A 25455-nucleotide genomic window follows, 5' to 3' on the forward strand; every position below is an offset into this window, starting at 1 on the left:
CTGTTGTCCTTAATCCCCCACTAGGGGGAGCCTGGGTTGCAGGACAACTGAGCGCCAGGGGACTTCTGACAGGGAGGACCCTGGTCGGTGGACACGAACACAAGAGTCACGTGCATGGCAGCGAGCTGACCAAGCTGTACCCACAGTAAGCACGGCTCTGCACACTGCAGTGTAACACAGTTTTATTAGAAATTAGTGTTTCCATCACCTATGCCAACAAGGAAGAACTGTAGCTGCGTGCTAAAAAAGTTCTCTCATGCCAGCACCTCTGCTGTCCTGTAGGCAGACCTCGGTCAGACGACAAACTGAATAAAACCCAACACCGGTACGTGTCCTTAATAGCAGGCGTCTGGTTTTCTGAGAAACTGACGAGAAGGTTCGAGTTCATCCGCGCTTTTTGTTTACTTTTCCCTGGGCTGCTCAGAGTTGAAAAATTCATGTAACCAAGAGTTGCTTTTTGAATGGGGCTGGGAAGCTCAAAATCCTCCAAGCCCTTACACCACAAAGTCTGATGTAAAGAGCTAAGATTGTTTCAATGAGCTCAATGTTAGCAGTTTTTTAAGAATAAGGAGATATTTTCAATCAGAGACAGTGTCTAGAGTCCCAGACTATCATGCTTTCTCGGGAAGACTAGTCACCGAGCCAGCAGAGGGTCTGAATGTCACAGCTGTGAAGAGGCCACAGGAGCTGTGAAGGGTGAAGGACACTCATTAAAATACTCCAGGGGGGCCCTGGGACTTTGGGTGTCAAAGGGCTTCGGGAGGGCGGCTGAGGAAATAGGCCATTGGCCTCAGAATTATTCCAGGCTCTCTGAGAAAGGCACAAAGCCAAAGCCAGAATCTGGCCGAAGAAATTGATTTGTCTTCATGTCATTACTCCATTGAATGCTGGAAGAACCGTTTATAGCTGATCACCAGGGTGCCTCATCTGAAAGTCTTTACACATTCAAGACTGTGACACATGTAAACTACCTGATTAGAGTCACATTTCTCTTGCCCTCTCATGTCATTTCAGGTCCTTGCTGAGTGTCTACTAACCCTTGCCTGGCATCTGCCCACAGGCTGTGGAGTCAGCCATGAATAGCCACTGAGGGGCTTACTGTAAGAGCAGTTGAGAGATGAACTTGATAACCTGTGTCTATTCCTGAATGAGTGAGCACTGCTAAGTGGCTATGCTGCTTTGTTACTTGTTAAACTGGTTGAACATTCCCTTCCCGATGGCATTCCTTTGGAAAAGAATTCAGATAAGCAGCCTTCTGACAGCCAAGCCAAACAGAAGTGAGCCAAAACCAAAGACCTGAAGAGGAACTCGCATCCTTGCCTAAGAGCTGGTGCTTGGCATTGCCATGGCCAAGTTACCCAACAAGAAAGTAATGAAGAAACCTTTCCAGGGGCTTAGGCTGCTCACAGTATCCTGTGTCTAGAGACTCACCCTGGAAAGAACCACCCGCCCCAGCCAGGACACAAAACCAACAGCATGAGTGGAGGGTGGGAGGATATATGGCCAAGCACATGCCACCTCTGCGCAGGGCCGCTGGGAATGCAGGGCTCTGTGCCCAGCACCCACGGGCTCCACAGCCTTCCTGCGGTAGCTCACGCTCCTGCTCCCTAGATGGCTCTTTGGCTTTACAGTAAGGGCAGTGTGCCTTGGAGCTGAGGGTGAGAATCAGTCAGTTATGTGACTCTTAAGAGTTTGGGGTAAAACGTCCTTTCTCCAGGAGCATTATTGGGACCATGGCCCCAACTTACACATCCTCCTTCAGCGCTCTGGGCAGGCTGCTTGGCCAGCCTCCGGGCAAGGCCAAAACTAGTCCGTGTTTTTATTGCTGCTTCTATCCCCTCCCTCAGATTGATTCTGCAAGGAAGAGGGGAGTAGGGTCAGAAAAAGACAACATGGGTCAAGGAGAAATACAACTCTCCCAAACAAAACTACAAAGTGCTTTAAAGTCTTGGCATCCTGGAGGGGTAGTAGGAATACCCAGTCCCCTCAGTATTAGACCTATAACTATTCATTTCCTAGATAATTTAAAAAACAAACTCATCAACCCTGTGCTTAAACACCTTAGGAAAAAAGGAGCCCCACCTTCTAAGAAACTGGGCCTCCACAGCACCAGCAGCCACCTTCTCCACAGAATGGCCCCGTTCCCCGGGGGCCTCAGCTGAGGCCTAAAGCAGCCCTTCAGTAGGGCCGAGGGGGATGCCCTTAGCAGGAGGTGGGCGGACTGATCCACTCACCCCAGGGGCAGAAGCAGCTCCCTGTCAGGCAGGCAGGGAGTCACTGAGCAAAGGGGACGGGACTCAGTCATCTTGAAGTGCTCGGGGAGTAGGGTGAAGGAATGGGGTCCCTCCCCTACTCGGGCCCTCTGCCCACCCCAGACAGGACCTGTCGTGCCTCTGGGTGCTGGAGCAGAGACCCAGCCAGCAGCAGTGTGGGGTGGCCAATGGGGCAGGGTTCCACAGGAGGAGAGACAGGGTGCCCCATGCCCTGACTCCCTGAGGGTCTTGTCAGTCACGATGAGCAGACTGGTGGCCGAGCTGCCGGTCATCGTAAGTGCTATAGCGCTTGACATGGATGCGGCGGACACGGTCCCGCAGTTCAAAGGTCTCCTCGTCTTCGCTGGGGGAAGCCTGCCTACGGCTGCGGCTTGTGGCCTCCAACAAGGAGTTGTCAGGGACACGGGGGGTCTCGTAGAGTAAGACGTTGAGTGTCTCCTCGTAGATTCGGGCCTCTGGAAATTCCACCTGGGGCGAGGGGGCCGAGAGGACGGACTGAATGGACGAGGTTCCATCCCAAAGACAGAGCAGCACGGCAAGGCCCCTGACCCCGCGCTGGCTCATTCGGCCTCCTGAACTCTCTCGGGAGACAGTTGGCTTTCTGTGTCCTGAGGCCGAGGGCAGGTCCCCCTCTGAAGGAGATGTGAAGAGATGTACCCTATGCACGTGAGGGAGGGTGCAGAAGACTAGCACCCTCTCCACGTCCTTCTGGATCCCAGTCCATTGGACTAGCACGTGCAGAGGTTAGGGCCTTGGCTTTTGGTTAGGCCTAGGTGTTGTACAGATACAGTGCAAGTCCTTAATAGCTGTGGGCCTGGGAGTAACCCTGCCCGGCCTGTTTCCACCTGTGTGAAACCACAGTTAATACCTACCGCAGAGAGATGTTGTGGCCATTACTTGGAAGATGGATAGGGAAGGCATTCAAGGCACCTGGACTCTGGCCTAACTTGTGTCATCTTGAGCTTCCGTTCCCTCATCTGCCACACGGGGGGACGGTCTAGCCCCGCCTCCCTCATGGGTGTGGTGTGTGGGGTCAGAGTTCATGAAAGAGAAGGCGCTTAGGGAGGTGGCAGGTGCTGTTGCTGCTTCCCAGCATAACCAGCCCCTGCAGACACCTGCCCCTGCATCCTGACTCCACTGGTACATGCACACGGGAGCTCCCACCCCCCAAAATGACGGGAGGAAGCAGGGCAACTTCCTTAAGCTGCCCTCCCCTGACCCTCAGACAGCCCGGCTATAGGTACTCAGTAGTCCAGGGCCCAGAAGGTCACACATGAACTTGCTGCTTCGAGCCCTTCACACGCACAGGACCGTCCCTGGAGCACACACGCAGGGCAGGCAGCGACTCTCTGGGGAGGGCACTGGGAAAGTGGGGTCGGTGGAGCTTATGGTAACTACCACCTGGCAATCCCCTCACAGATGTCCGGCACTCTTGTCACTGCAGAGCTAAGCTGACTGAGCAGGGATGCCCAGCCAGCAGGGGCCAGAGGAGAGATCTGAACAGCCACTGCCACTACACTGCAGCGCTTCTCTCAGAACTGTCTCATTTCACAACTCTGTGAAATTCCCACCATTATCCCCATGTTTGCAAATGAGGAAACTGAGGCCTAGATGGTTCAAATGGCTTATCCAAAGTCAGAAAACCGGTCAATTGTGGGGCCAGCATTCAAACCTGAACTGTGCCAACTGCAAAGATCCAGTCCTTCCCGCTGCACTGGCCGTGCCCTTCCCGACAGCCCCTGCCTGTCAGCGGACCAGCACAAATAGTTCCCTGCCGTTCCCCGAGCCCCTTGCACTGGCCTTGTTCCTTGCCCAGCAAGTTTGGGAAAGACAGGAGTGCAAAATGGACGCCCCCCTCAGCCCCCGGAGAGTATCCTGCCCCCAGCCATGCAGGGGAAGCCCCCCATACCTTGGTCTGCTTCTTCTCCGTGGCGTACACGATGGAGGTGCAGCACACCTCGGCCAGCTTACGGCCCTGGCCGTAGAATGACCAGCAGCAGATCTCGTCGCCGATGACGTCCTTGATGAAGAGCACGCGGCCATTGAAGCGCAGGGAGAGCTTGTCAAACAGCTCAATGTTTTTCAGGAGGTGGTCATCGGAGTTGCTGGAAAACCCACGGGGCCGCAGGCCTGAGAATGCGGTTCCAGCACAGGGAGGGTGCTAGGTGGGCTCCCCCCACCCCTCCCTTAATATGCTGGGGTGAGGGAGAGTCAAGACGCCAGAGGGGACAGGAGGAGAAAGGGCCGCGGGGCACCGTGTGGGTTTGTGGGCCTGCGTGGAAAAGCAGTTGAGCTGGTTTCGAGTTAAAGCAGAGAGAACTGAGGGAGGGAGGTCTCCTCTCATTGGGCCTGGAAGGAAGGAGGCTTGCCGCTAGCTCGGCAGGATTCTTTCCCTTGCTGTAAGGGTGACGCTAGCAACATGTCTTGTCACCAAGAGTCACTGAGAGGATTGGCACTCTGAGCCTGCAGCTTCCTGCAAAGACCTGAGGCCTGTTGAGAGGACACTGGGGGCAAGGGGGAAACTGGCCTAGGACAAAGGCTGGCCTAGGAGGGGTCCCAGCCCACTGGCTTCCCAGCGTCCCTCTTCCACCCGGTAAGGTAATGCTCGGAAAACACCTGGCTCACTGCCGGACATGACATGTTAAGAGGGTGTTACGTGTTCTGTCTCGTCTATATCCCAGCCAGTGCCCTGTAGCAAGTTCCAACTACCTCTGCCCTGATTCCCCTTCTACTCTCCTCTCTTCCCTCCTAAGACTCAGGCCCGTGCCAACCATGCCAGGGGTGCAGGGGTGCAGGTGGCTTCCCTTGGGTCTGCCGCCAAACTTCCACTCTGGCTGCTCCGCCCTTTTAGCTGCGCCCTTCCCCAAGACGCCCTGCCAGCACCCCACAGACGCCCACCCTACCTGGTATAGGAATACTTGTTGTTGCTCCTGTTGTACAGCAGCTTCACCACTGGCTGTGAAAGAGGACAGCGTGAGGTCCGGCTCGGGTCCCAGAACCCCTGCCTGCAGCCCTCAGAGGTCCTGCAGAGACCCAGTACCTTGGTGGAAGATTCGATGAGCTTCTCCTCCTCCTTCAGGGACGTGATGACGGGGATGTTGCACACCGGCTGGTAGGAGTCCTTCTTGTCCTGGGTGGCACACAGCCGAGAACCCTTTCTGAGGTCCTGTTTGCCAGCCTCGGCCAGGCTTTCCCTGGGACCTGTCAAAGCCCCTCTGCCACGGCCAGCCCTGCTTGCTGGGGACGCATCAGATGGAGAGGAGGGGGCCCCTGGTAACAGAACTGCCAGCTGGCACGCAGACTCCCCTTTCCAGAAAACCAAAAACCCAGACATCCGGGCTATACACCAGAGGCAGGGCCTGGTCATACTGCTTCAACCTGTCACCGTATAAACCAACTGGCTGCCCGCCCGCTCAGCCTGGGCAGCACCTGATGCGTCTAAGCAGATTTGGACTCCTCAACCACACCTGCTACGCAGCCTTCCAGGAACTGGACCGTCCGTCCCGAAGGAGGGGGCCAACTCCCAACCTCATCAACCAGCCCCAACTCGGCCTCCGTACCTGCAGGGCGGTCTGGCACATGTTCACCAGCCCCTGGATGAGGTAATATTTCGCTTCAGCCATCAATTCCTTGATTTCTTGACGGCTCTGAGGGAGGATGATGGTGTCATCACGGAGGTAATTCAAAATGGTGCCAAAGTGCTTTCCACACCGGTCTATGAGGATCCAGCCTAGGGGTGCAGATGGGCCCCGGAGGGTTACTGTTTACCTCCAGGTACCTGGGAAGCAGGCAGTAGCAAAGGCCACCTGATGAGCCTAGTGACAGGTGGCAAAGAGCATACGAGCACAGAGCCTGGAGCACAGGGTCACAGAAGCAGGAACAGAATCTCAGGCGCGCAGGTCCAGGGTTTCTCTTCACTGCTCCTCCCTGAAGCCGAGAACTGGCACAGGCCGTGGGAGAGACAGGCCCTCCAGGCTCTGCGGAGGCCTAGAGGCCTTGGCCCAGGAGCGCTCAGACCCACCGCCTGACAACACAGACTCTGCCAGGCCCCACTTGCCTTCTGTCCGCTGCCCAGGCACTACGGTGATGCTCCATATTCATGAGAACCTAGTCTGATATGAATTTTAAAAAGTCCGGACAGCCTCCCTGGAAAATGCGTAAGCATACAACAATCTATGTACAATTTCAAAGAATCCCGAAGCTCGACTAAGAACTCCAGGTGGAGTCCAGTGTTAGGTGAACTGGAAAAATGAACGTAGATTCTAGATCTGCTGGGCTTACGCCCTGCCCCAAAGTCATGTCCCCAGAAACTCCTTCCCCTCCCACCTTGCTCAGCAAGCCCTGATACCTCACCTTCTTTGTCAGTCAGCACCTCCATGCGCCCGCTGAACATGGCCTTGAGCATGGTGTCGTGCCGGGTTAGTGCCCGCACAGTGGTGTAATACAGGGAACCACCTACATTCAGCTGGACATATTTGTTGCCCAGGCTTCCTCCCTTGAAGCCGCTTAGCTTGGGCTTGGCCCCTGAGGCTGGACACAGACAGGTATCCCCCGACATCTCCCGCTTCAGGTAGATCACAACACGGCAGGAGGTGGGCTTGCAAGGTTCCGCCGTGGTGGAAGGGTCACGGGTGAGTGGCCAGTGGAGGTGAGAGCCTCATACTCTCAATGCTGTGAGCAGATGGGAGAGAAGATAAGAGTCAGCAGGGGACAGCCCTCCGCCACGAGGGGACAGAAGGAGAAACACTGACCATCCAGTCACTCTCTCCTTGATCAGCCCTTGACAGGGTTCCCTGGCAGAGCCGAAGGCCCTAGGAAATGGGAAGAAAGATGCTCCTGCTGTTCTTTATGGTACCAGGAACCAGGTCTAGGAGCACAGTCTCTTCACCAGCCTCCCTGAGACTCAGCTCTAGGTGGCAAGGAAGGCCAAGAAGCCCTTGGAGCCAGTCGGAGGAACAGGCTGGGCAGGGCAGAAGTCTCCACCCTGGGGACCTACCAGCCAGATTCCAGTTATTTTCTTCTCAAGGTTCCCAGGGTCCAAGACTTCCAGCCAAACCTACTGGGAGTCCAGCCAGCCTGGGAGTTTCCCAGGAGCCTGAGGGACAGGATGCACTTCCTTCCTAAAGATTCCAGGCTCAGAAGCGGTCTGCACCAGTGCTTATTTTGAGTAACTAACACGCGGAGTCTGGCTTCAGGAAGGCACGTAAAAGCTGCTCAGGAGACTGAAATGAGCCAGGCTGCAGGGAACCAGCTAGTGTTCTTGGCAGAGGTGACCCCGGCTCCAGCCGGGGTTTCCTGACATTCCCCTTTCTTGGCACTAGCCCTATCCTAAGTCACCATTTTTCAGGGCTGAACAACTACAGGATGGATATTTTTGCTTCTTTTTCCTGAGAGGGGGCCCAGCCCTATCTTTTCCTCTCTTCCCTCTCAATAAGAATAGGAAGAAAGGTTTAGAAAAGACATATGATAAATCTGAAGTCAATTAAGTGATTTGGAAACTGAAATACTAACAGTTCATGGGAGGGAGGAGCAAGGAATGCGAAGGAAGGCAAAGCCAGGTCACCCCTTGTGACTTAGATTGTATATGTTTTGGTTTCCTAAAGAATCACTCAAATCTATTTATTGAAGAAAAAAAAAAAGCAAACATGCATTGCATGTTTACTATGTTCCAAGCATTTAATATTTATTAGCTCATTTAATTCATTCAGCAATACAACAATAGTGGGTGCCTATTATGTTAAGCAGTAGGGATAGAGAGATAATAAGATACCATCCTGTCCTGGCCTGTGTGGCTCAGTTGGTTGGAGCATCATCCCACAGGACGACTGCAAAGTCATGGGTTCCCGGCCCAGACACACACTCAGCTTGCAGGTTAGATCCCTGGTCAGGTCACATACCCCGGTCCCGGACCCATAAGAAGGCCATCAATCGATGCTTCTCTCTCCCTTGCCCTCCCTCTAAAAGCAATGAAAAAATGTCCTCGGATGTGGATTAAAAAAAAAAAAAAAAGTGCCCTGGCTGGTGTGGCTCGGTGGATTGAGTGCCAGCCTACAAAACAAAGGGTTACCAGTTCGATTCCCAGTTAGGGCACATGCCTGGGTTGCGGGCCACATCCCCAGTGGGGGCCACGTGAGAGTCAACCACACATTGATATTTCTCTCCCTCTCTTACTCCTTCCCTTCCTCTCTCTCTAAAAATAAAGTAAAATCTTTAAAAAATATATATAAAAATAAAAGAAGAAGATATCATTCTTGCCTTCATGGAATTCAAATGTTAACAAGAATAAAAATAGTAAGAGTTAGCATTTGCTATGCCCCTGCTGTGTGCCAGGCACTAGAGACACAGATGCGAACAAGGCCTCACGGAGCTCGCACTCCAGTTGGTGGATACAGACAACAAGAAAACAAATAACTATGCAGGTAATTACAAAAGTGAAAAATGCAATAAAAGTAATAAAACAGTGATTAAGAAAGTAACTAGGGAGCGGTGCTAATCTCGATAGAGGGCCAGGGAAAGCCTCTTTGGGGAGGTGGCATTCTAGCTGAGGTCTGGAAGAGTGTTCTAGACAGATGGAAAGGTAAGCGTCAAAACAACAGCCAGACACATTATTTTAGGAACAGAGCTGAGGGCTCAATGGCCGGTGCACAGACAGGGAAGACCAGATCATATTAAAGAGTTCATACCTTACCCCAATTGCAGTGGGAATGGGTTGGAGAGTTTTAAGCAGGGGGCTGATATGATCTGAATTATTTACATTTTAGAAAGATCACTCTGGCTGCTGTGTAGAGAACGGATTGGAAGGGTACAAGAGAACGAGTGGGAAGACCAGAGGAAGCAGTACTCTATCTAAGAGAGGGTGAAGGCTTGGACTACAGTGGTGATAATGGAGACACAAAAAAGTGCTATTACTTCATTTAATCACACGACATGCAGAAGTTTCCAGGTGTACATCATCTCTTGTAAATGTAACCCAGAAGCAGTGCACTAGTTTCCCCAAGTTCACTGCTCCATTCTCCCAACTTGGCACAGTGCCACACACACTTTGAAGTATTTAATATATGTTTGTTTGTTACACTGAAACTGTCCCTGATGAGATTTAGGTAGGTCCCTGGGAAGAATATCCAAGGAAGGGCCAGAGCAGGTGCTGCATGAGATATGGAATTCTTTCCATGGCTTGTCCAGGAGATGCTCATTTGCTTCAAGGATAGAATGAACCCTCACCATAAGACTGTCCAATCAATAAATAACACTACTGTGAGATCACTTTACCTTCCTCAGCCCACCCTACGGAAATACAGCCACCCCTTAACGGCCTTAACAGGTTTTAACACGTTCCTATGTCTTTTGTATCTAGCACCAATTTCCCCTGGATCAAAGCACACGTACATATTCTCCCAAAGCAAAGGAACTCAAAGGCTGGGTTGTTGCCAACAGAAAAAGACAAATCCAGAGTTAATCTATTCCTGTCCCACAAAGCAATTGCCATGAGCCCCTGGATGACGTCAGCTCCGAGTCTGCCCATACCAATGAATTCCAGGAATTCTTTGGCAGGTGACGCCCAGAAAGTACTTCCAGTGAGAATGAAGTTTCCCCTGGCAGCCTCCGTGCTCTTCCTTCCCGACTTTGTGTGTGGCTATCTGGGGATGCCTGCAGCTAGGGGCGGAACCGTGTCAATGAAGCTAAGGTGAGCGAGCCCAAGCAGAATAAAGGGCAAACCACCGGGGCGGTGGAAGGAGGTGGGGGTCCTAAAGAAGACCCAGAAATCAGTTACAAATCAGAGGAAATGGGAGGTGGGGAGAGAGTCGATCTGGATTAGAGAGGGAGGGTCTAGCAAAAATCCTAAGTGTAAAAGTCTTAGGCTTCATCCAAAGGATCTGGAGAAATTCAAGAACCAACCTTTTTGTGGCCAGTGTAGTCTTCCCCAGCCCCTACCCCTCCATACTACCGAAAAACCGGGACCGACACACACAGACACCCCCAGTAGGAGATCTGAGCTAACTCCCATACGCCGTCCACGCCGTTTCCCCAGGACCAGGTGGGGCTCTCTCTGCTCCAGCCCGGGGTCCATCCATCCCTTCCCCGAGGGTATCGGCAGGCCCAATTCTCACCGTCCCCGGCGATGCCTCTCCTCTCAGGAGGGTGGCAGGCCCACACTTTACCGCCCCTAGGCTGGAGCCGCCTGTCCGACTGCAATCCCAGGCTGTGAAATCACATCCTCCCACCGCGGACTCCGCGGGGAGTTGCCGCCCAGCTGGGCGGGCCCAGGAGCCTAAGACTATAAAGCTCGGCGTGCTCAGCACCCAATCAGGCCAGAGGAAGCAGCCCATATTCCGCAGGGAGCGCTCGACTACTTCCGGAAGCTTTGCCGGTGCAAAAGCCTCTGGATTTTGTAGGCAGCTGGCCCTTTTCTTCGGCCTTTGTTTCCCAGCAGGCTCTGCAGGTTAGTGGGGTGTAAATACTTCCGGTGTCACGTAGTGACGTTGTGTGTAAACAGGTCTTGTAGCCGTGGCAGCGGCTGTGTCCGGCTGGCCGAGTCCAGCTGTCCGGGACCGGAAAGAGACGCTACCTGCCGACGTCAGCCCGGGCTGCAGCCTCCGCCGCTACGGGGTGGAAAGGTAGGCCGTGACTGGGGTCGGGGGGCGCGGGCGGACCCGGGGCGAGACGGGCCCGACAGGCTTGCGCCCGGAGGCAAGGCAGTCCCAGAAACGTGGAAATTTCCCCCGACTCTTTGGGAGCGGTATTATACACAGTTTGGGCCTGGAACTTGACGCGTTGATGCTCGCAACGATCTTAGGAAGCTGCTTCTCAGATAAGTTCAAGGAGTGTACGTAGTGAAGACAGCCAGCTCCATCACCCACATCTTCCTAACTTCCGGTGTAGGGCCCGTCCCCGCACTCTGAGGATGGAGCGTGCTCACAGGCCTAGAGTGGATCTGGGAGAGCCAGAGGCCGAGAGAGTGTCACTGCCCTCATCTCGAGGGAGCTCCGTCTGGCTTTTGTGCCCGGTGTTTCTCTGATGCGCAGACGCGCGAGTGGGGCGAACTGGGAGAGAATCAGCTGATAGTCAGCTGTGAACCCACTCTCCACTTCTTCTCTGGTCTTACCCATCTCATTCAACCATACAGTTGTCTCAAGCCAGAAACATGGGAATCTTGTCTGACTTTTTCCTTCACTCATCCCCAAACCCCTACTACATCCAGTCAATTCTTTACTAAGTCCTAACAACTCAACTTACAAAACATCGCAAATTGGAAGACTTTTCTGCAGCCCTAAGCCTTGGCTACTGTAATAACCTCTTCTGTTTTTACAGTCATTCATTCCACAGGCAGTTGCCGAGTGCTGGTTATGTTCAGATCCCATGCTAGATGGTAGGGTTACAGTGATGAACAAGTAGGCGCAGCCCCATCCTCTTGTTTCCTCCAAGCCATTCTCCACCCCGGGGTCAGCGTGGTCTTTCTAAAAGACAAATCTGATTATGTCACTCTGTTGAGAATCCACTGGCTGCCCAGTATTGCTCTGATAAAATCCAAGTTCGTTACTGCATCTCTCCGGCCCTTTATAATCCAGTTAGCTCTTAGCCTCCCTGTGTAGCCTCATCTGCCCCGACCCGACCCCTGTGCTTGCTCACTGTTTCAGCCACATTAGCTTTTCAGTTCTTGTGATGCGTTTACTTTGTTACAGCCTCAGAATATTCTCACCTGCTTTTCCTTCTGCCTGGAATGCCTCCTCTCCCCTTCACTTGGCAAACTTTTGGACATCTTTTAGGTCTCAGCTTAAGTGTCACTTTTGCTTTTTGTTGACATCCCTGTGCCCATCAGAATTATGTCCTCCTGCTGCAGCTTCACCTAGCGCCATGAACTTTCCCTCATAATACCCCAATTCGTGATTGTCTGTGCTGGCCAGGAACTGAAGCGTCACAGCATTTTCTTCATTACTCCATCTCCAGAGCAGGTTTCTTTCTTTCTTTTTTTTTTTCAACATGTGAGGGGAGCTCCATTCTTTTTTTTTTTTTAAGGTTTTATTTATTTATTTTTTAAAAGTTTTATTTATTTATTTTTACAGAAAGGAAAGGAGGGAGAAAGAGAGGGAGAGAAACATCAATATGTGGTTGCTTCTTGAGCACTCCCCCATGGGGGACCTGGCCCGCAACCCACACATCTGCCCTGACTGGGAATCAAACCGATGACCCTTTGGTTTGCAGGCGGATGCTCAATCCACTGAGCCACACCAACCAGGGCCAGAGCAGGTTTCTGAATAAATACATGCTCTCAGGGAAGGGAGTGAAAGTTGAAGAAGGTCAACTTTGCTTCCTCAGGTTACTTGAAACTTCATAGAGCAGTTGGTCTGATTAATGGCCCAGTTAGGTGTTAAATGCTCAGACTGTGCCTGCATATGTAACAGAGTTGGAAAACAAATCTTTTTTTAAAAAAGCCTGATCAATCCATGGCCATACCACCCTGAACCATCCCAATCGATCTTGTTTGATCTTGTAAGCTAAGCAGGGTGGGGCCTGGTTAGTACTTGGATGGGAAAAAGCCTGATCCTAAGGAGCTCTGGAGGATTAAAATGTTTCAAGAGGAAGATGCTAGCCTACTTACTTCAGTGGATTCCAGGGAGGCCAAAGGCTCTGGGCCACAGTCATACACAGACTACCTGTAGGCATGTATTAGTTAGTCCACACAGAGTTGGATGTGTTTTTCCCCTTACTTTAAAATTTTAAATTAGATACTTTCCTTTAACAATCAGATTCGATATACAAATCCAGATTTCTGGCACTCGGTCCACTGAGCCACACCGGCCGGGGGTCATCCTTTGCCCTTCCATCTAGGCAGGATAGGCCCTTTCAGTGGCTTCAGGCTCTATTCAGGCTGTTCTTTCAGGTCGGAATGCCTTCCCTGACTTCCCTGCGTGGTACGTTGTGGCTGATAGTTCATTCCTTTTTGTGTTTTCTGCTAGAAGTAGACTGACCCCACTTTGGGTCCCAGTTCAGGCAAGTGTAGAGTCCTGTGGCACACATTTTGGGTAATATTCTTATTCTTGGTTTCTTATTTTTTTTAACCCTAATGCTGAATTCACTCTGGTTTTCTCTTTTACTTGCTTTTTGTGTTAATACAGTATTGTATTTGAAAAGCTCCTTCGTGTCCTTTTGAGTATATAAGTCGGGATAAGTAAATATGCTTACGGCTTGCCTGACAACTTAGTTTCAGTGTCAGCTTCCTCACCCCAGGTTAACTGCTCTGTTCTCTGCTAGTGCTTTAGTGATATTTCTGTAAAAGCACTTAACAGCATAATTTTTCAGTTTACATGTCTGTCTTCCTCCAGCTAAACTGTGCTTCTCCGGGGCCGGTACCATGTTGCACTCATCTTTGTACCCCCAACATCTAGCAAAGTTGGCATGTCGTAGGCACTCAAGAAATATGTGTTGAATGAACGATGCCCGTGACAAGCAACTGGACTTTATTCTTTCCTGACCCTTGCTCCTCTGACACACCTCCTCCTGGCTGCCACTATCCTTCCTTCAGAGCAGATCTCTAGAGAAGCTGGAAGGGAAACAGGTGAGGCTTAGAAAGGTGGAGGCAGAAGGATGGGGGGAGCCTTTGGAACATCTGGGTTTTTGGTGTTGGTATCTGGGGACAAGAGTGGGGTTGGGCTGGAAGCAGGCATTTCCTTGGGTGGCTGGGAAGTGATCAGGGATCGGGGTTGGTTTTGCTGCAGCTATGGCGAAGGACATCCTCGGTGAAGCAGGGCTGCACTTTGATGAGCTGAACAAGCTGCGGGTATTGGACCCAGAGGTTACCCAGCAGACCATAGAACTCAAGGAGGAGTGCAAGGACTTTGTGGACAGTGAGTATCATCTGGGGAGACATGTTGCCACTCAGCTTTGAGCTTTTCCAACTGTGCCCCACCCCGACCTCCCAACTGTTGCTCTTGGCCCTGCCGGAGGTGCTGCTGGCTCCCTGGGGGTTGAGCCTAGCCTCTGTGGATTCCCATGTGCCACCCACCTTGTCTGCCCGCCCTCTTCTTATGCTCTCATGTGGTCCCACACAGAGCACGGGTCAAAACAGACACTGGAATGCAGAGAGGAGACTATTTTTTGAGATATGCCATCTTTGAATTTTTTGCTCCCAGGAACCTTAAGCTTCATGGAAGCAGAACTGTGGTTGGGGGTGGGAAGTAGTTATGTACTGACGATTTGATTTCTTGGGAAAAATCGTATTCTCCGTGGTAGGCTTGTCTGTATTGGGAGTGAAAGTTGATTAACTGGAGTCTCTAGAAGCAGCTCAACAGACTGCGTTTAGTCATTTTTTAACTAGAGACACCCAGGGTACCTCCTGTTCCAGCAGCCAAGCAAGCCCAGTGGCGGTGAATACAGAGCAGCTCTAGCTGGAGTAGGGATTTCTGAGCCTTCTGGGGATTCTTGGCTGTGGAGAGAGCTTCCCTGGTGACAGGTAGCATAAGTTCTATTGCCAGCCTCGCTGGGCCTTAGTTTACTCCTCAGTGGAGTGGATTGAATAAAAGGGGATGGGAGATTAAGCACTTAAATGCTTTGAGCTCTTCATTAGCTGTGGTCACAAGTGGGTGGTCACGGCACCCTACCAACTAAAATCTAGTGTATCTGTGGCTGGTCAGGAGGCAGCGTTCTGTCCTGAGGAAGTCCTTTCGTGTACGTGGCCCTTTGTGCCTCCTGTCACTCCTGGGAAAGTAGGATGGGGTCGGTCCATCCACAGAATGGACCCACCGGGAGCCTTCATAGCCTGATGTAACAGCAACCGGCTGGCTCAGTGGGGACTCAGGAGCAGGAAGTCCCCAGGCTACTCTGGACACCTGGCTCCTCATCTGTAGGTTCAGACCAAGGGTGGCAGGTTTGGGGCCAACAGGCACAAATTGCTTTGACACAGATTAGAAGGGCACTTAGCTCTACCGTCTTGCTGAAAGGGAATGCTGAGAGCCATGACACTGAGAAAATAAAAACTTCTTTTTCTTTCCCTAAAAGAAATTGGCCAGTTTCAGAAAATAGTTGGTGGTTTAATTGAGCTTGTTGACCAACTTGCAAAGGAAGCAGAAAATGAGAAGATGAAGGTAAGATCAGCATGTGTTTTATCTAAATCTTGGCCTGGGACCCTGGTCACTAGCCTGCCATCCGTCTGCCCCTTGACTTCTCTGTGTGTTTGGAGGGAGGGAGGGGAGAGTCTTTTCATTAAAACACGGTTTTAAATAGCATTTCCTGTACCAGTATTAACTCATTATGTCATATACCTGAAACATTACATGTCAATTATACCTCTATTTTTTAAAAAAAACCCCAACAGTTCACGGTCCAGTTAGCCTACTATTGAACTCTCACATGCCAGTACACTTTCGGTCATCATTTGCTTTAACCTTCCTGACATCATAACGGCGATACATGGTTTTATCCTCATTTTATAAATGAAGAAATGAAGGTGTGTGCAGTCTAGATGACTTGGCAGAGGACACAAAGCTAAGTGACACACCACATGGGCCACTGAACACCTGTGTGCCACACTCTGGGGGTACTCCTAGATCTATCTGCCTCAGAGCTCCAGGCCAGTTCCCACTTTGGAGTCGTGAGGTTAACCCTCTGTCTCTCTCCCAAAGCTCTGGGGCTCAGCGTTTTCCCGCTGGGCGGTGAGCTCGCCCCCAAGAGGCCCTTACACAGTCGAGGACTGAGTGCTGAAGGTGGTTTAATGAAGCCATGACCTTCTTTGGCGACACTTTTTCTAGGCCATTGGTGCTCGAAATTTGCTCAAATCTATAGCAAAGCAGAGAGAAGCCCAACAGCAGCAGCTCCAAGCACTAATAGCAGAAAAGAAAATGCAGCTCGAAAGGTAAGTCAGGTAAAGCGAGGTCTCTCCTCAACTGCAGTTCTCCTTTTCCTTTTTAACAGTCACCGCTGGTCCTCATTCTTCACATTCTTCGCCCAGGAATAGTGTCATTTGTCCTAGTGTGGAGGTTTTAAAAATGAAATTATATTTGATGGGGAGGAAAAAGAAAATGTGTTAATATCAAAACACCTGTAGCGGGTGGGAGCATGAAAGCCCAAGTAGCGAGTGTGCACGGAGCTGGCTGGCTGGCTCTCTGAGGAAAATACTCTCTCAGGGCTGAGGATTTTTCACGTGTGGCCCTGTGCAGGGCTTCACACATATTTTTTCTCTTCTTGCCCTACTTCATTCCAAACTAACACTTTCTTGGAGTCATTTAAATCACCTATATTCTTCTCCAGAATAATTAAGTGCATAGTTTATTTCATTCATTTTTAGGGCTTCTAACAATTTTGTTTTTCAGGTATCGGGTGGAATATGAAGCTTTGTGTAAAGTAGAAGCAGAACAAAATGAGTTTATTGACCAATTTATTTTTCAGAAATGAACTGAAAATTTCATTTTATAGCAGGAGGGCAAAACAAAAGCAAACTCTCTGTACCATTCCAGTGACCTTGACTAATGACCTCGTGTGTCCTTTGAGATGGTGTGTAAGGCAGGCAGCACCTCGGAAGGCAATAAAACGAATCTGGGGGAGCTCGTTTCAGATGCCCGTGGGCATCTGGTGAACACCTGTGACCACGGCGACCCGGGTTTTCCTCACCTCTTGCATTCTTTGTCTGAAATAAACAGTCTGTAAACGTTGATTTTTTTTTTTTTTGTAAATTCATAAAGCTTTGGAAGAAAAAGCAATAAATTGTTTTCAAATGGTTTATCTACCTCTTTACCTGGTGCTCTTAAAATGTACACTTATGCCTTACAGAAGAACCTTGGACCCTAGTCCCCCCTGGTCCACAGAACAAACCAGGCAGTGGTCAGCAGCTACCTTTATTTGGACTGGACACGAGTCACATGATACTCCCAACAATTAAGAGCAATATAACTTATGAGCAGAAAGGCAAAGACAGAACTGGGACCAATTTCTACTGTTGTTTGTGTTCACAAGTTTTTAAATTTTTTTTCATTTTTAATTTTTTAAAAAAGGTTTTATTTTCAGAGAGGGGAAGGGAGGAATAAAGGGAGAGAAACATCATTGTGTGGTTGCCTCTCACCCGGCCTGCAACCCAGTCATGTGCCCTGACTGGGAATCGAAAAGGGACCCTTTGCTTTGCAGTCCAGCGCTCAATCCACTGAGCCACACTGGACAGGGTTTCTTATTTTTATTTTTTGGAGTTAGCCTTGAGTATGAATTTAGAGAAAGCTAACGGAACACCAAGCACTAACGGGAAGGCACCCTACGTGCACACACCGGACGTGTTAGGCCCGGCTGTCCCATTCTGACCGAGAATAAAATGGGAAGGCATGATTAGACAATTTGTAGGGGTGAAGTTACTTAGTAGGAAGCATACTTTCTGATCAGGTTTGAGACACCAGACCTCACAGTAAAGAAACTTCTGTCATGTGGTAGATACATGACTAAAATACAGGACTAAGGTTTGGCAAGAGGATGAACAAGACTTACAAAAATCTCTCCTCCTCAGATGTTGTTAAAGACAGAAGCAAAACATCTCATGTCCATATTGACTGAAAGTCATGCCAGGGCAGAAGCTTAAGGAAAACTAAGTTTAAACCTCGCAGAATCAGATTACTCTCTCTCTCCTGTTGTCCCCTACCCCGCAGGGTGGGGGCAAGAAAAAGGTAGTTTTTAGTGAATGTTGAAGAGCATAATTTCAAACTTAAAAATGCCCTGAAACATCCCAGTATTCACATTTTACTGAATAGTGATAGAATCATGAGTTAAGGGATTAGTCACATGTATATTGTGGATCAAATGACGCATGAAAATGCCAAGCAAGACGTGTTTCTTAGAAGTTTATCCAGTTTCCTGGTCTGGTGCTGCTTTTAGTAATTCTGCAGTGGAACCTGGGCACCTAGTGAAGTACTTGGCACCGCTTCCGCATTACCAAGCCCACACCCCCTGCCCACCCTCAGGTGATCAGGCTGTGCCGGCGCCCTTGGAAGGTTCGATGTGGCTCCTGCTGCCAGTGTGTTTCAAGTGCTACTGAAGACGTGGGTTCCGAGCAGGTTTCCTTGTACTGGGTCCAATAGGAAACTCCTGTGGGCATGTCTCTGCTGGGCCAGTACTTCTCTCTCTCATTTTTTCTTTCTTTTCTCCTCATACCTGTAGTAGGGGCTCCGCAACATGAGAAGCAGAAGCATAAGAGGGATCAGAAAGTAGGGGGCATAGACACACATGAGGGCTAGTCGTTCATGGAAAGTCTTGGGTCCTTGCCCTTTGAAAGCACTGGTCTTGGAGAAATCCTCCCATAGGAGTGTGGAGAGAATGGGAATGAGACTTGTCATGGTGTGGACCGAGTAGATGATCGCAGGGGTGCGGATCCACTTGCAGCCTCCTGAAGTGGTCGCGGGGAGGGAGAGAGAAGCATTAGGTCTGCCCCACTGCAGGGTGCCCATGACGTCCCCCATGCTGTCTCTGCCTGCTCCCTCAGCTGAATCATTCCACCTCCTTTTCCAGGTGGAAACAAATGGAGAAGCGGATGTGTTATAATGCTGCCTAACTGTGCAAGTTCATGTGACAGTTGGGGCCCTAGCACACTGACTGCCAAGGAACCGAGGGTGGGGGTTGGACTTTAATTCTGAAAAACTCTAGGCCAGTAAAAGTTAAACCTGCTTGGTCTAAGTGTGTGGATGGGGGTGCTGCCAGCAGCATCTCTTAAGTAATCACAGTATATGTAGGTAAGGAGATCAGTAGATGCTGCCAAGAGATGGGTTTGGGAGGCTCCAGTGGGAAAGAAGTTGTACAAGCTTAGTTGCTACGTACGCTGGTATGACCACCTTCTTTATAAAAGCATCACTCATATGGGGACACTGTAAGAATAATTTTTAAATAAGAAGTTAAGCCTTTTAGGAATTAGCTTGATGCTACTGCTTATTATACTACCTAAGGCAGGAAAATAAAAGCCAATGATAAAAGAAAGAAACTCAGTGATTAAAAAGAAGAAATAAAAGGCAGTAAGTTCAGTCTTTCAGCAGCCTCAGGTTTCGCATGTCTGAGAGATGCCCAGGGGGCTGAGGCAGTCAGGCAGCCCCGCTGACCACAGGCATTAGTGGAGCCGCACTGAAGTCCCTTCATAGGAGCTATCCTGGCTATTCCCAACAACCAGATCCTCGGTCACCCTCACTCAAACTACAGGGACCACTCCTCTCTCCCTGGGAGATCACTTTCCCCTAAGATTTTTGGGACCCAATTTCAGAGCACAAATGGGATTTCCCCACCATTTACCAACCTTTGAAGAAGGCGTATGTTGCAATGGGAAAGAAAGGCAGCTGCAACACAAGCTCACAAAACAGGAAGGATTTAAACCACATTGGGGGGTACTGCAGCAGAGGGTCTTTGAACTCTTTAGCATACCACTTCAGCAGGTTTCTCAACTGGAAAAAGATAAAGATCACAATGAATACAACCACTTGGCAGGGATGGGCTCAGCAGCTCCAGCCCACTAGAAGAGTCTTTCATTACCCAATTTGGCAGCAGATGGCACACCCAGCTGGCTTTTGAGATGTAGCCGAGATAGTCATTTAATAAAAACTCATGCCATGGCTGATGTGGCTCAGTGAACTGAGTGCTGACCTGCCAACCAAAGGGTCGCCGGTTCAATTCCCAGTCAGGGCACATGCCTGGGTTGCGGGCCAGGTCCCCAGTTGGGGGTGTACGAGAGGCAACCACACATTGATGTTTCCCTGGTGCTCTTTCTCCTTCCCTTCCTCCCTCTCTAAAGATAAGTGAGTAAATAAATAAATAAAAACTGACTAGCTCTAACTCAAATGGTAGCTTCTCCAAGCTTTCTTCAGCTCTTCCAGCACCTTTGTGCTACCCAGAATTTGTGACTCCATGATAACACTTATCCAGATGTGTTGCCCATTGTCAAAAGCAATATCTGGCACTTAAGAGTAGGCTCTTGGGTCCTGGCTGGTGTGCCTCCGTGGACTGAGTGCTGGCCTGTGAACCAAAAGGGCTCGATTCCCAGTCAGGGCACATGCCTGGGTTGCAGGCCAGGTCCCCAGTTGGAAGTGCACGAGAGGCAACCACATGTTGATGTTTCTCTCCCTCTCTTTCTTCCTCCCTTCCCCCATCTCTGGAAACAAATAAAATCTTAAAAAAAAAAAAAAAAAAAAGAGCAGGCTCTTGGTTTGCTGAATGAACACACAAACGTGACATGTCTGCTAACAATACCATTCTTCATACAGAAATGACAAAACTACCCTGACATTTGCCCTTTCGAGTGCACACTGAGCTCTGAGGGCAGGATTGCTTCAGCTACAGAAATGAACTGAGTGTGACTGCGGGGGGGTGGGGGGGGTGATGGAAAGGAGGTACAATAAATCGAACCTCTATGAAGAAGCAATTTTAGACGATTTATTTATTTATTTTTTAATTTGTATTTTTTAAAGAGAGGGAGAGAAACATCAGTGTGTGGTTGCCTCTCATGCGCCCCCCACTGAGGACCTGGCCCACAACTCAGGCATGTGTCCTGACTGGGAATTGAACCAGCAACCCTTTGGTTCACAGGCTGGCACCCAATCCACTGAGCCACACCAGCCAGGGCCAATTTTAGACAATTTAAATAACCCCAAAACTTCAAGTTCCTTATCGTTCTTAACTCCCTAGTTCTCAAGTCTGTTTTTTTTTTTTTTCCCTTCTTTTAGGAGACCTGGAGGATATTTGTAGAACAAGCTCTGCCCCAAACCACAAACTATATAGCTTCCGGGCTATGTCAAAGCTTGGGATAGCAGTCTTAGTTCTAGCTTGGGCCCCACCCTCATAATTATGCTGTCAAATCAAAAGATACAGATCCATGCTGACCTGGCTACAGGCGGGGAGGGGAAGTAAGAGGGTTGGAGGCTCTTTAAGGAGCCCAGACGAAGCCTTGGAATGCCCTCATGAAGGTCTGTCGCATTGAACCTCCTGGAAATAGCACTATTTCAACACACCTGCCTTAAATGCCAAATATGTCTTTATGTTACAATAAATGCAACTTCCAAAGTAAAAATTTAGCTTACAATGGAAAATCCAAAGATACTTTTCCTGTTAATTTTTAATCAAAAGATAAAGGCTAGCTATTGTTAAATAGAGGCCTCACTGCTGTGAGTGAGCTTTAAGCAAATACCCGGAGACAAACATTCTATTATTAGCATATTAACTTCAGAAAGGCTCTGGCTAGATAACCAATTTATTGACCAAGTGCGTTCTTAATCTGCACTTGACTTGAAATTTAGGTTTACAGCAGTACCCTTAGCTTCCTTCTGAGCACTTTTCAGGGCAGTAATGCGGTCGACAATATTCATAAAGGTTAGGTCACTGCACCTCTTCTGGGCTCTATTCACTTGTAAAACAAGCAACTCGGACTAAGTGTTTTTTAACATTTTTTTTCTTTCTAGATTTTACTGCAGAATTTAAAAGGCACTCTGGTTCATGTCAACTTCATTTCCTATTCAATTTGAATACAATCTCTCTGGTCCTCCTATTTCATAAATCCAGGTAGATTTACACAGTACTGTAATTTCTAAGGGCTGTATGGTGAGATTAGCAAAATTTAAAATAATCAGCCTGTTCTTGTAATCAATAGAACACAACCACCTGCCCACTGTCTCCTAACAGCCACCTGATGCCAGAAGGCTGGTGGAAGGCAAGGCACAGGCCCTTAGCAGAGTGAAGAAGAGCGTGGGCGCTGGTGGCAGAGCGCCTGGCTCGGAGTCCCGGCTCCAGGCAAAGCACTTGATCTCACTAAGTTTGGTTCCGCTGCAATCACAGCACCTACTGCACTGTTGGCAAGATAAAACGAGTTACTGCATATGGTCTCCAGAACAATGGCGAGCACAGAAAGATTACTAAATTGATTGTAATTATATATATTTGGAGAGGTTCAAGTTTAATCCTATTAACATCTTGGCATGCAACTGGTCATTACTAAGAACTATTCTTTATTCTCTCTTTTTTTGAAGATTTTATTTCTTTTTAGAAAGAGCATAAGGAGGGAGAAAGAGAGGAAGAGAAACATCAGTGTGAGAGGGAAACATCCATTGGTTGCCTTTTGCGTGCCCCCAACAGGGAACATGGCCCACAACCCAGGCATGTGCCCTGACTGGGAATCGAACTAGAAACCTTTGGTTTCGCAGGCCAATGCTTAATCCACAGAGCTAGACCAGCCAGGGCAAGAACTTTTCTTATTAGGTAATAAGACCCCCCAAAAGGTAATAAAACTGTTTCCATTTATACCTGAGTCATATTGGACTCAACTTAGCATTGTTATCCATTAAAAACATTTGGCTGTGCCTGTGCTCACGGGATTCTAAACCAGGAGCTGCTGAACAATTTTGCACTTCTCTAACTTTCCTGAGAGCACAGACTGATTTCAGACCCAGATGCTGCCTGTTTTCCTTATTTTAGGAGAAGCAATGCTACCCAGCCGCAAATGATACTACAAAATGCTTCCCATCCTCTCCATGTTCTAATCCAGCGATTTTCTACCTTTTCCATCTCATGCCACACATAAACTAATCACTACAATTCGGTGGTGCACTAGAAAATATATTTTCTGCCAACTGACCAAAAAAAAAGTTATAATTTTGATTCACTCACACCGGACGGCTATTGTTGTGTTGGCTGTTGTCATTTCTTGTTTTGGGTTTTTTTTTTTTTTTTTAAGATTTTATTTGTTTTTTTAGGAAGAGGGGAAGGCAGGGAGAAAGAGAGGAAGAAAAACATCAATCAGTTGCCTCTCACACACCCCTAACTGGGGACCTGCCCCGCAACTCAGGCATGTACCCTGACAGGGAATTGAACTGGTGACCTTTCGGTTTCCAGGCTGGCACTCAATCCACTGAGCCACATCAGCCAGGGCTGTTGTTATTTATTTGACAGTCTAAAGGAAAAGAGGTCAGTGCCCCTGACTAAATTAGTTTGGTGTTGCATATTTTAAAATTTTTTGGCCCTGGCCAGGTAGTTCAATTGGTTAGAGAGTCATCCCAATACATCAAGGTTCAGGTTCGAACTCCAGTCAGGGCACATACGAGAATCAACCAATGAATACATAAATAAGTGGAACAACATATCAATGTCTCTCAAAAATCAAATAACTTTTTAAAAAGATTTCATTTATCTTTAGAGTGAGGGGAAGGGAGAGGGAAACATTGATGTGCGGGAGATACAGCAGTGGCTTCTCACATGCCCCCAAATGGGGACTTTACTCGCAACCCAGGCGTGTGCACCAACCAGTAATTGAACCGACAACCTTTCAGTTCACAGGCCGGCACTCAATCCACTGAGCTGCATCAGCCAGAGCTAAAAAAAAATGTTTTTTTTAACTCTTGCGGCACACTGGTTGAAAATCGCTGTTCTAATCCAGACTAATTCTTATTGTTTCATTACAATTTTTCTAAGTGTTGCTCTGGTTCAAACCAAGAAAGATTTAATTTGCAAATTTTAGCCCAAATACATGGGCTTTTTAGTTCTAGGGAAAAATTCCTTCTATTTAAGGAGAAAAAAACAACATGTTAAGTTTTGGCATATTTTCAAGGAGAATCTGAGAATAACAGAAGGCTATCATTATTACTATTTTACCCAAAGAGAAGCAACAAAAGTATCATTCCTCACTCCAGAGCAAGAAGAATGACTAGAAACAACAGGCCTTCCAAGCCAGGATGCCCATGTTTCTAATGCCTTCAAAATAGCATCAGACACTAAGATACACGCACACAGTGTTTCTGGCCAGATCCTACCCGCATTGACCCTTGACCTTTTATAATAAGTCAACATTAAATAAAGCTGCAAAATTTAAATGGAGTCGTTATGCTGGACACATTTTAATTGTTTTTTGTGAGTGGTGAGCAAAGACTTGTGGGAATGGAACATTCAGAAAGGATAAAGAAACCAACAGCTGTTAAGTCTGGAATAATCTGGAGTAACATATTTGTCTAATATTGAAAGGGTTCTTAACATCACAGATTGTAAACAGGTCGCCCGCCTGAGTTTTGCTGGCCACGCAGACTTTGGAAACCACAGACATGGCTCTCCTTTCTTCAAAGCAACTAATGGCTAATGCAGAGCTCTGATGACCTGCGTAGAGTGCGCATTACTACCTGGACCTGTGTGGTAGATTGAATAACGTCTCCCCAAAATATTCACGCCCTAATCCCTAGAACCTGTGAATGTTACCTTGCTTGGCAAAACAGAGTTTGCAGATGTGCCCTGGCTGGGTGGCTCAGTGGGTTGGAGCATCGTCCCATACACCAAAAGGTTGCAGGTTTGATCCCCAATCAGGGAACATACCTAGGTTGTAGGTTTGCTGACAACTGACCTGATGTAAACATACCCGGGAAACCACTGGTTTTACAAGGAACAAAGTGTTTGCCCCCAGCAACGTGGGGAAGAGTGTGAGATATACAAAGAAAACCCCGAGGAAGATGTCGAATTTAAGGGTAAGGAAAGGCCGGAGCACCGGCAGGACCTAAGGAAGGAGGGTAAGGGAGGCAGAACTAGAACGAGGACAGAGAGAAGTCGTGGAGAGGCCGGGCGTCACCGCAGCGCGCAGACGGGTCCCACACTCGGCGACCCGCGGCCAGGACTGACCGGCGCCCTTACCTGGATGGGATAGAATTCGCGAGGCAGCACCGACTGCATGTCGAAGAGCAGGGTAATGGGGACATGGGAGAGGAAGTAGAAGCCCAGCAGCCACTCCAGGCCGCGCCGGGCGCCCAGAATCCCCATTATCCGTTGGCTGAGCAGGGATGGAGCCGAGGGAAGATGCACTCGCCGGGGCCGCAGACGTGGGAAAAAGGCCTAAGCTCGCGCGCGGTCCCGTCACCCAGCGCTTCGCCGCTCGCCCCGCCCCTCTCCCCTGCTACGTAGGCCTCTTCCATTGGCTGTTGAGGAGAAGCGCGTGTCCATTGGCTCGTCAGAGAATAGCGTGTGAGGCGAGCAGGGGAGGGGCTTCTCGCGGCCCAGCGGAGTGTCACGTCGAGGGGCGTGCCCCCGGGGGCCGCCGGGGGCCGCCGGGGGCCCGGCCTCTCACAGCCCACCGCGAGGGGCGCTGGGCTCAGTAGCGGCTGCTCACTGTTCCCACTTTCGCTCATTACTCCATTCATTCACTCTCTCCATTTAGCGCTTACAGAGCGCCTCCAGGGTGCTGGGCCTTGGGGGTTTATGGAGATGGAGCCCCCAGGGC

At 49.4% G+C, this 25455-nt stretch overlaps 3 protein-coding genes across 5 annotated transcripts; 1 reads left to right on the forward strand and 2 right to left on the reverse strand.

Moving 5' to 3' along the window:
* Positions 1-165: 165 nt before the first annotated feature.
* On the reverse strand, positions 166-10595 carry TNFAIP1 (TNF alpha induced protein 1). Its single transcript, XM_024564817.3, has 7 exons — positions 10382-10595; positions 6627-6944; positions 5834-6003; positions 5314-5403; positions 5177-5229; positions 4183-4378; positions 166-2741 (listed from the first exon to the last, which is right to left on the reverse strand). Exons 2-7 carry the CDS (start codon positions 6829-6831, stop codon positions 2505-2507), a joined length of 951 nt encoding a protein of 316 aa, XP_024420585.1. The 5' UTR covers positions 6832-6944; positions 10382-10595; the 3' UTR covers positions 166-2504.
* A 155-nt stretch (positions 10596-10750) lies between these two features.
* On the forward strand, positions 10751-16983 carry IFT20 (intraflagellar transport 20). 3 transcript variants are annotated; one of them, XM_024565120.4, is made up of 6 exons: positions 10761-10888; positions 13595-13827; positions 13988-14116; positions 15267-15352; positions 16016-16119; positions 16577-16983. In XM_024565120.4, the coding sequence occupies exons 3-6, from the start codon at positions 13990-13992 to the stop codon at positions 16656-16658; spliced, it is 399 nt and encodes a 132-aa protein (XP_024420888.2). In that variant the 5' UTR covers positions 10761-10888; positions 13595-13827; positions 13988-13989; the 3' UTR covers positions 16659-16983. The 3 variants fall into 3 exon arrangements, with proteins under 3 accessions (XP_024420889.2, XP_024420888.2, XP_045054803.2); XM_045198868.3 differs by having other exon boundaries at positions 10772-10888; positions 13658-13827; XM_024565121.4 differs by lacking the exon at positions 13595-13827 and having other exon boundaries at positions 10751-10888.
* A 98-nt stretch (positions 16984-17081) lies between these two features.
* Positions 17082-25094, reverse strand: TMEM97 (transmembrane protein 97). The gene is made up of 3 exons (XM_024565136.4): positions 24873-25094; positions 19519-19663; positions 17082-18624 (listed from the first exon to the last, which is right to left on the reverse strand). Exons 1-3 carry the CDS (start codon positions 24996-24998, stop codon positions 18365-18367), a joined length of 531 nt encoding a protein of 176 aa, XP_024420904.1. The 5' UTR covers positions 24999-25094; the 3' UTR covers positions 17082-18364.
* Between the last annotated feature and the right edge of the window lie 361 nt (positions 25095-25455).

The sequence above is a fragment of the Desmodus rotundus genome, chromosome 9 (assembly GCF_022682495.2).
Source record: "Desmodus rotundus isolate HL8 chromosome 9, HLdesRot8A.1, whole genome shotgun sequence".
In the NCBI taxonomy this organism is placed as follows: Eukaryota; Metazoa; Chordata; class Mammalia; order Chiroptera; family Phyllostomidae; genus Desmodus; species Desmodus rotundus.

Excerpts from the sequence above, each read along its gene's own strand:
- TMEM97 (XM_024565136.4), bottom strand. The coding sequence starts at position 24,998 with ATGGGGATTCTGGGCGCCCGGCGCGGCCTGGAGTGGCTGCTGGGCTTC. Across the intron at positions 19,664-24,872 it reads GCGAATTCTATCCCATCCAG|TTGAGAAACCTGCTGAAGTG; the intron begins GTAAGGGCGCCG and ends ATCTTTTTCCAG. Across the intron at positions 18,625-19,518 it reads AACATACGCCTTCTTCAAAG|GAGGCTGCAAGTGGATCCGC; the intron begins GTTGGTAAATGG and ends CGACCACTTCAG.
- TNFAIP1 (XM_024564817.3), bottom strand. The coding sequence starts at position 6,831 with ATGTCGGGGGATACCTGTCTGTGTCCAGCCTCAGGGGCCAAGCCCAAG. Across the intron at positions 5,230-5,313 it reads TCATCGAATCTTCCACCAAG|CCAGTGGTGAAGCTGCTGTA; the intron begins GTACTGGGTCTC and ends CCTCTTTCACAG. Across the intron at positions 2,742-4,182 it reads CGGAGAAGAAGCAGACCAAG|GTGGAATTTCCAGAGGCCCG; the intron begins GTATGGGGGGCT and ends CCCTCGCCCCAG.
- IFT20 (XM_024565121.4), top strand. The coding sequence starts at position 13,990 with ATGGCGAAGGACATCCTCGGTGAAGCAGGGCTGCACTTTGATGAGCTG. Across the intron at positions 14,117-15,266 it reads GTGCAAGGACTTTGTGGACA|AAATTGGCCAGTTTCAGAAA; the intron begins GTGAGTATCATC and ends TTTCCCTAAAAG. Across the intron at positions 15,353-16,015 it reads CAGAAAATGAGAAGATGAAG|GCCATTGGTGCTCGAAATTT; the intron begins GTAAGATCAGCA and ends CACTTTTTCTAG.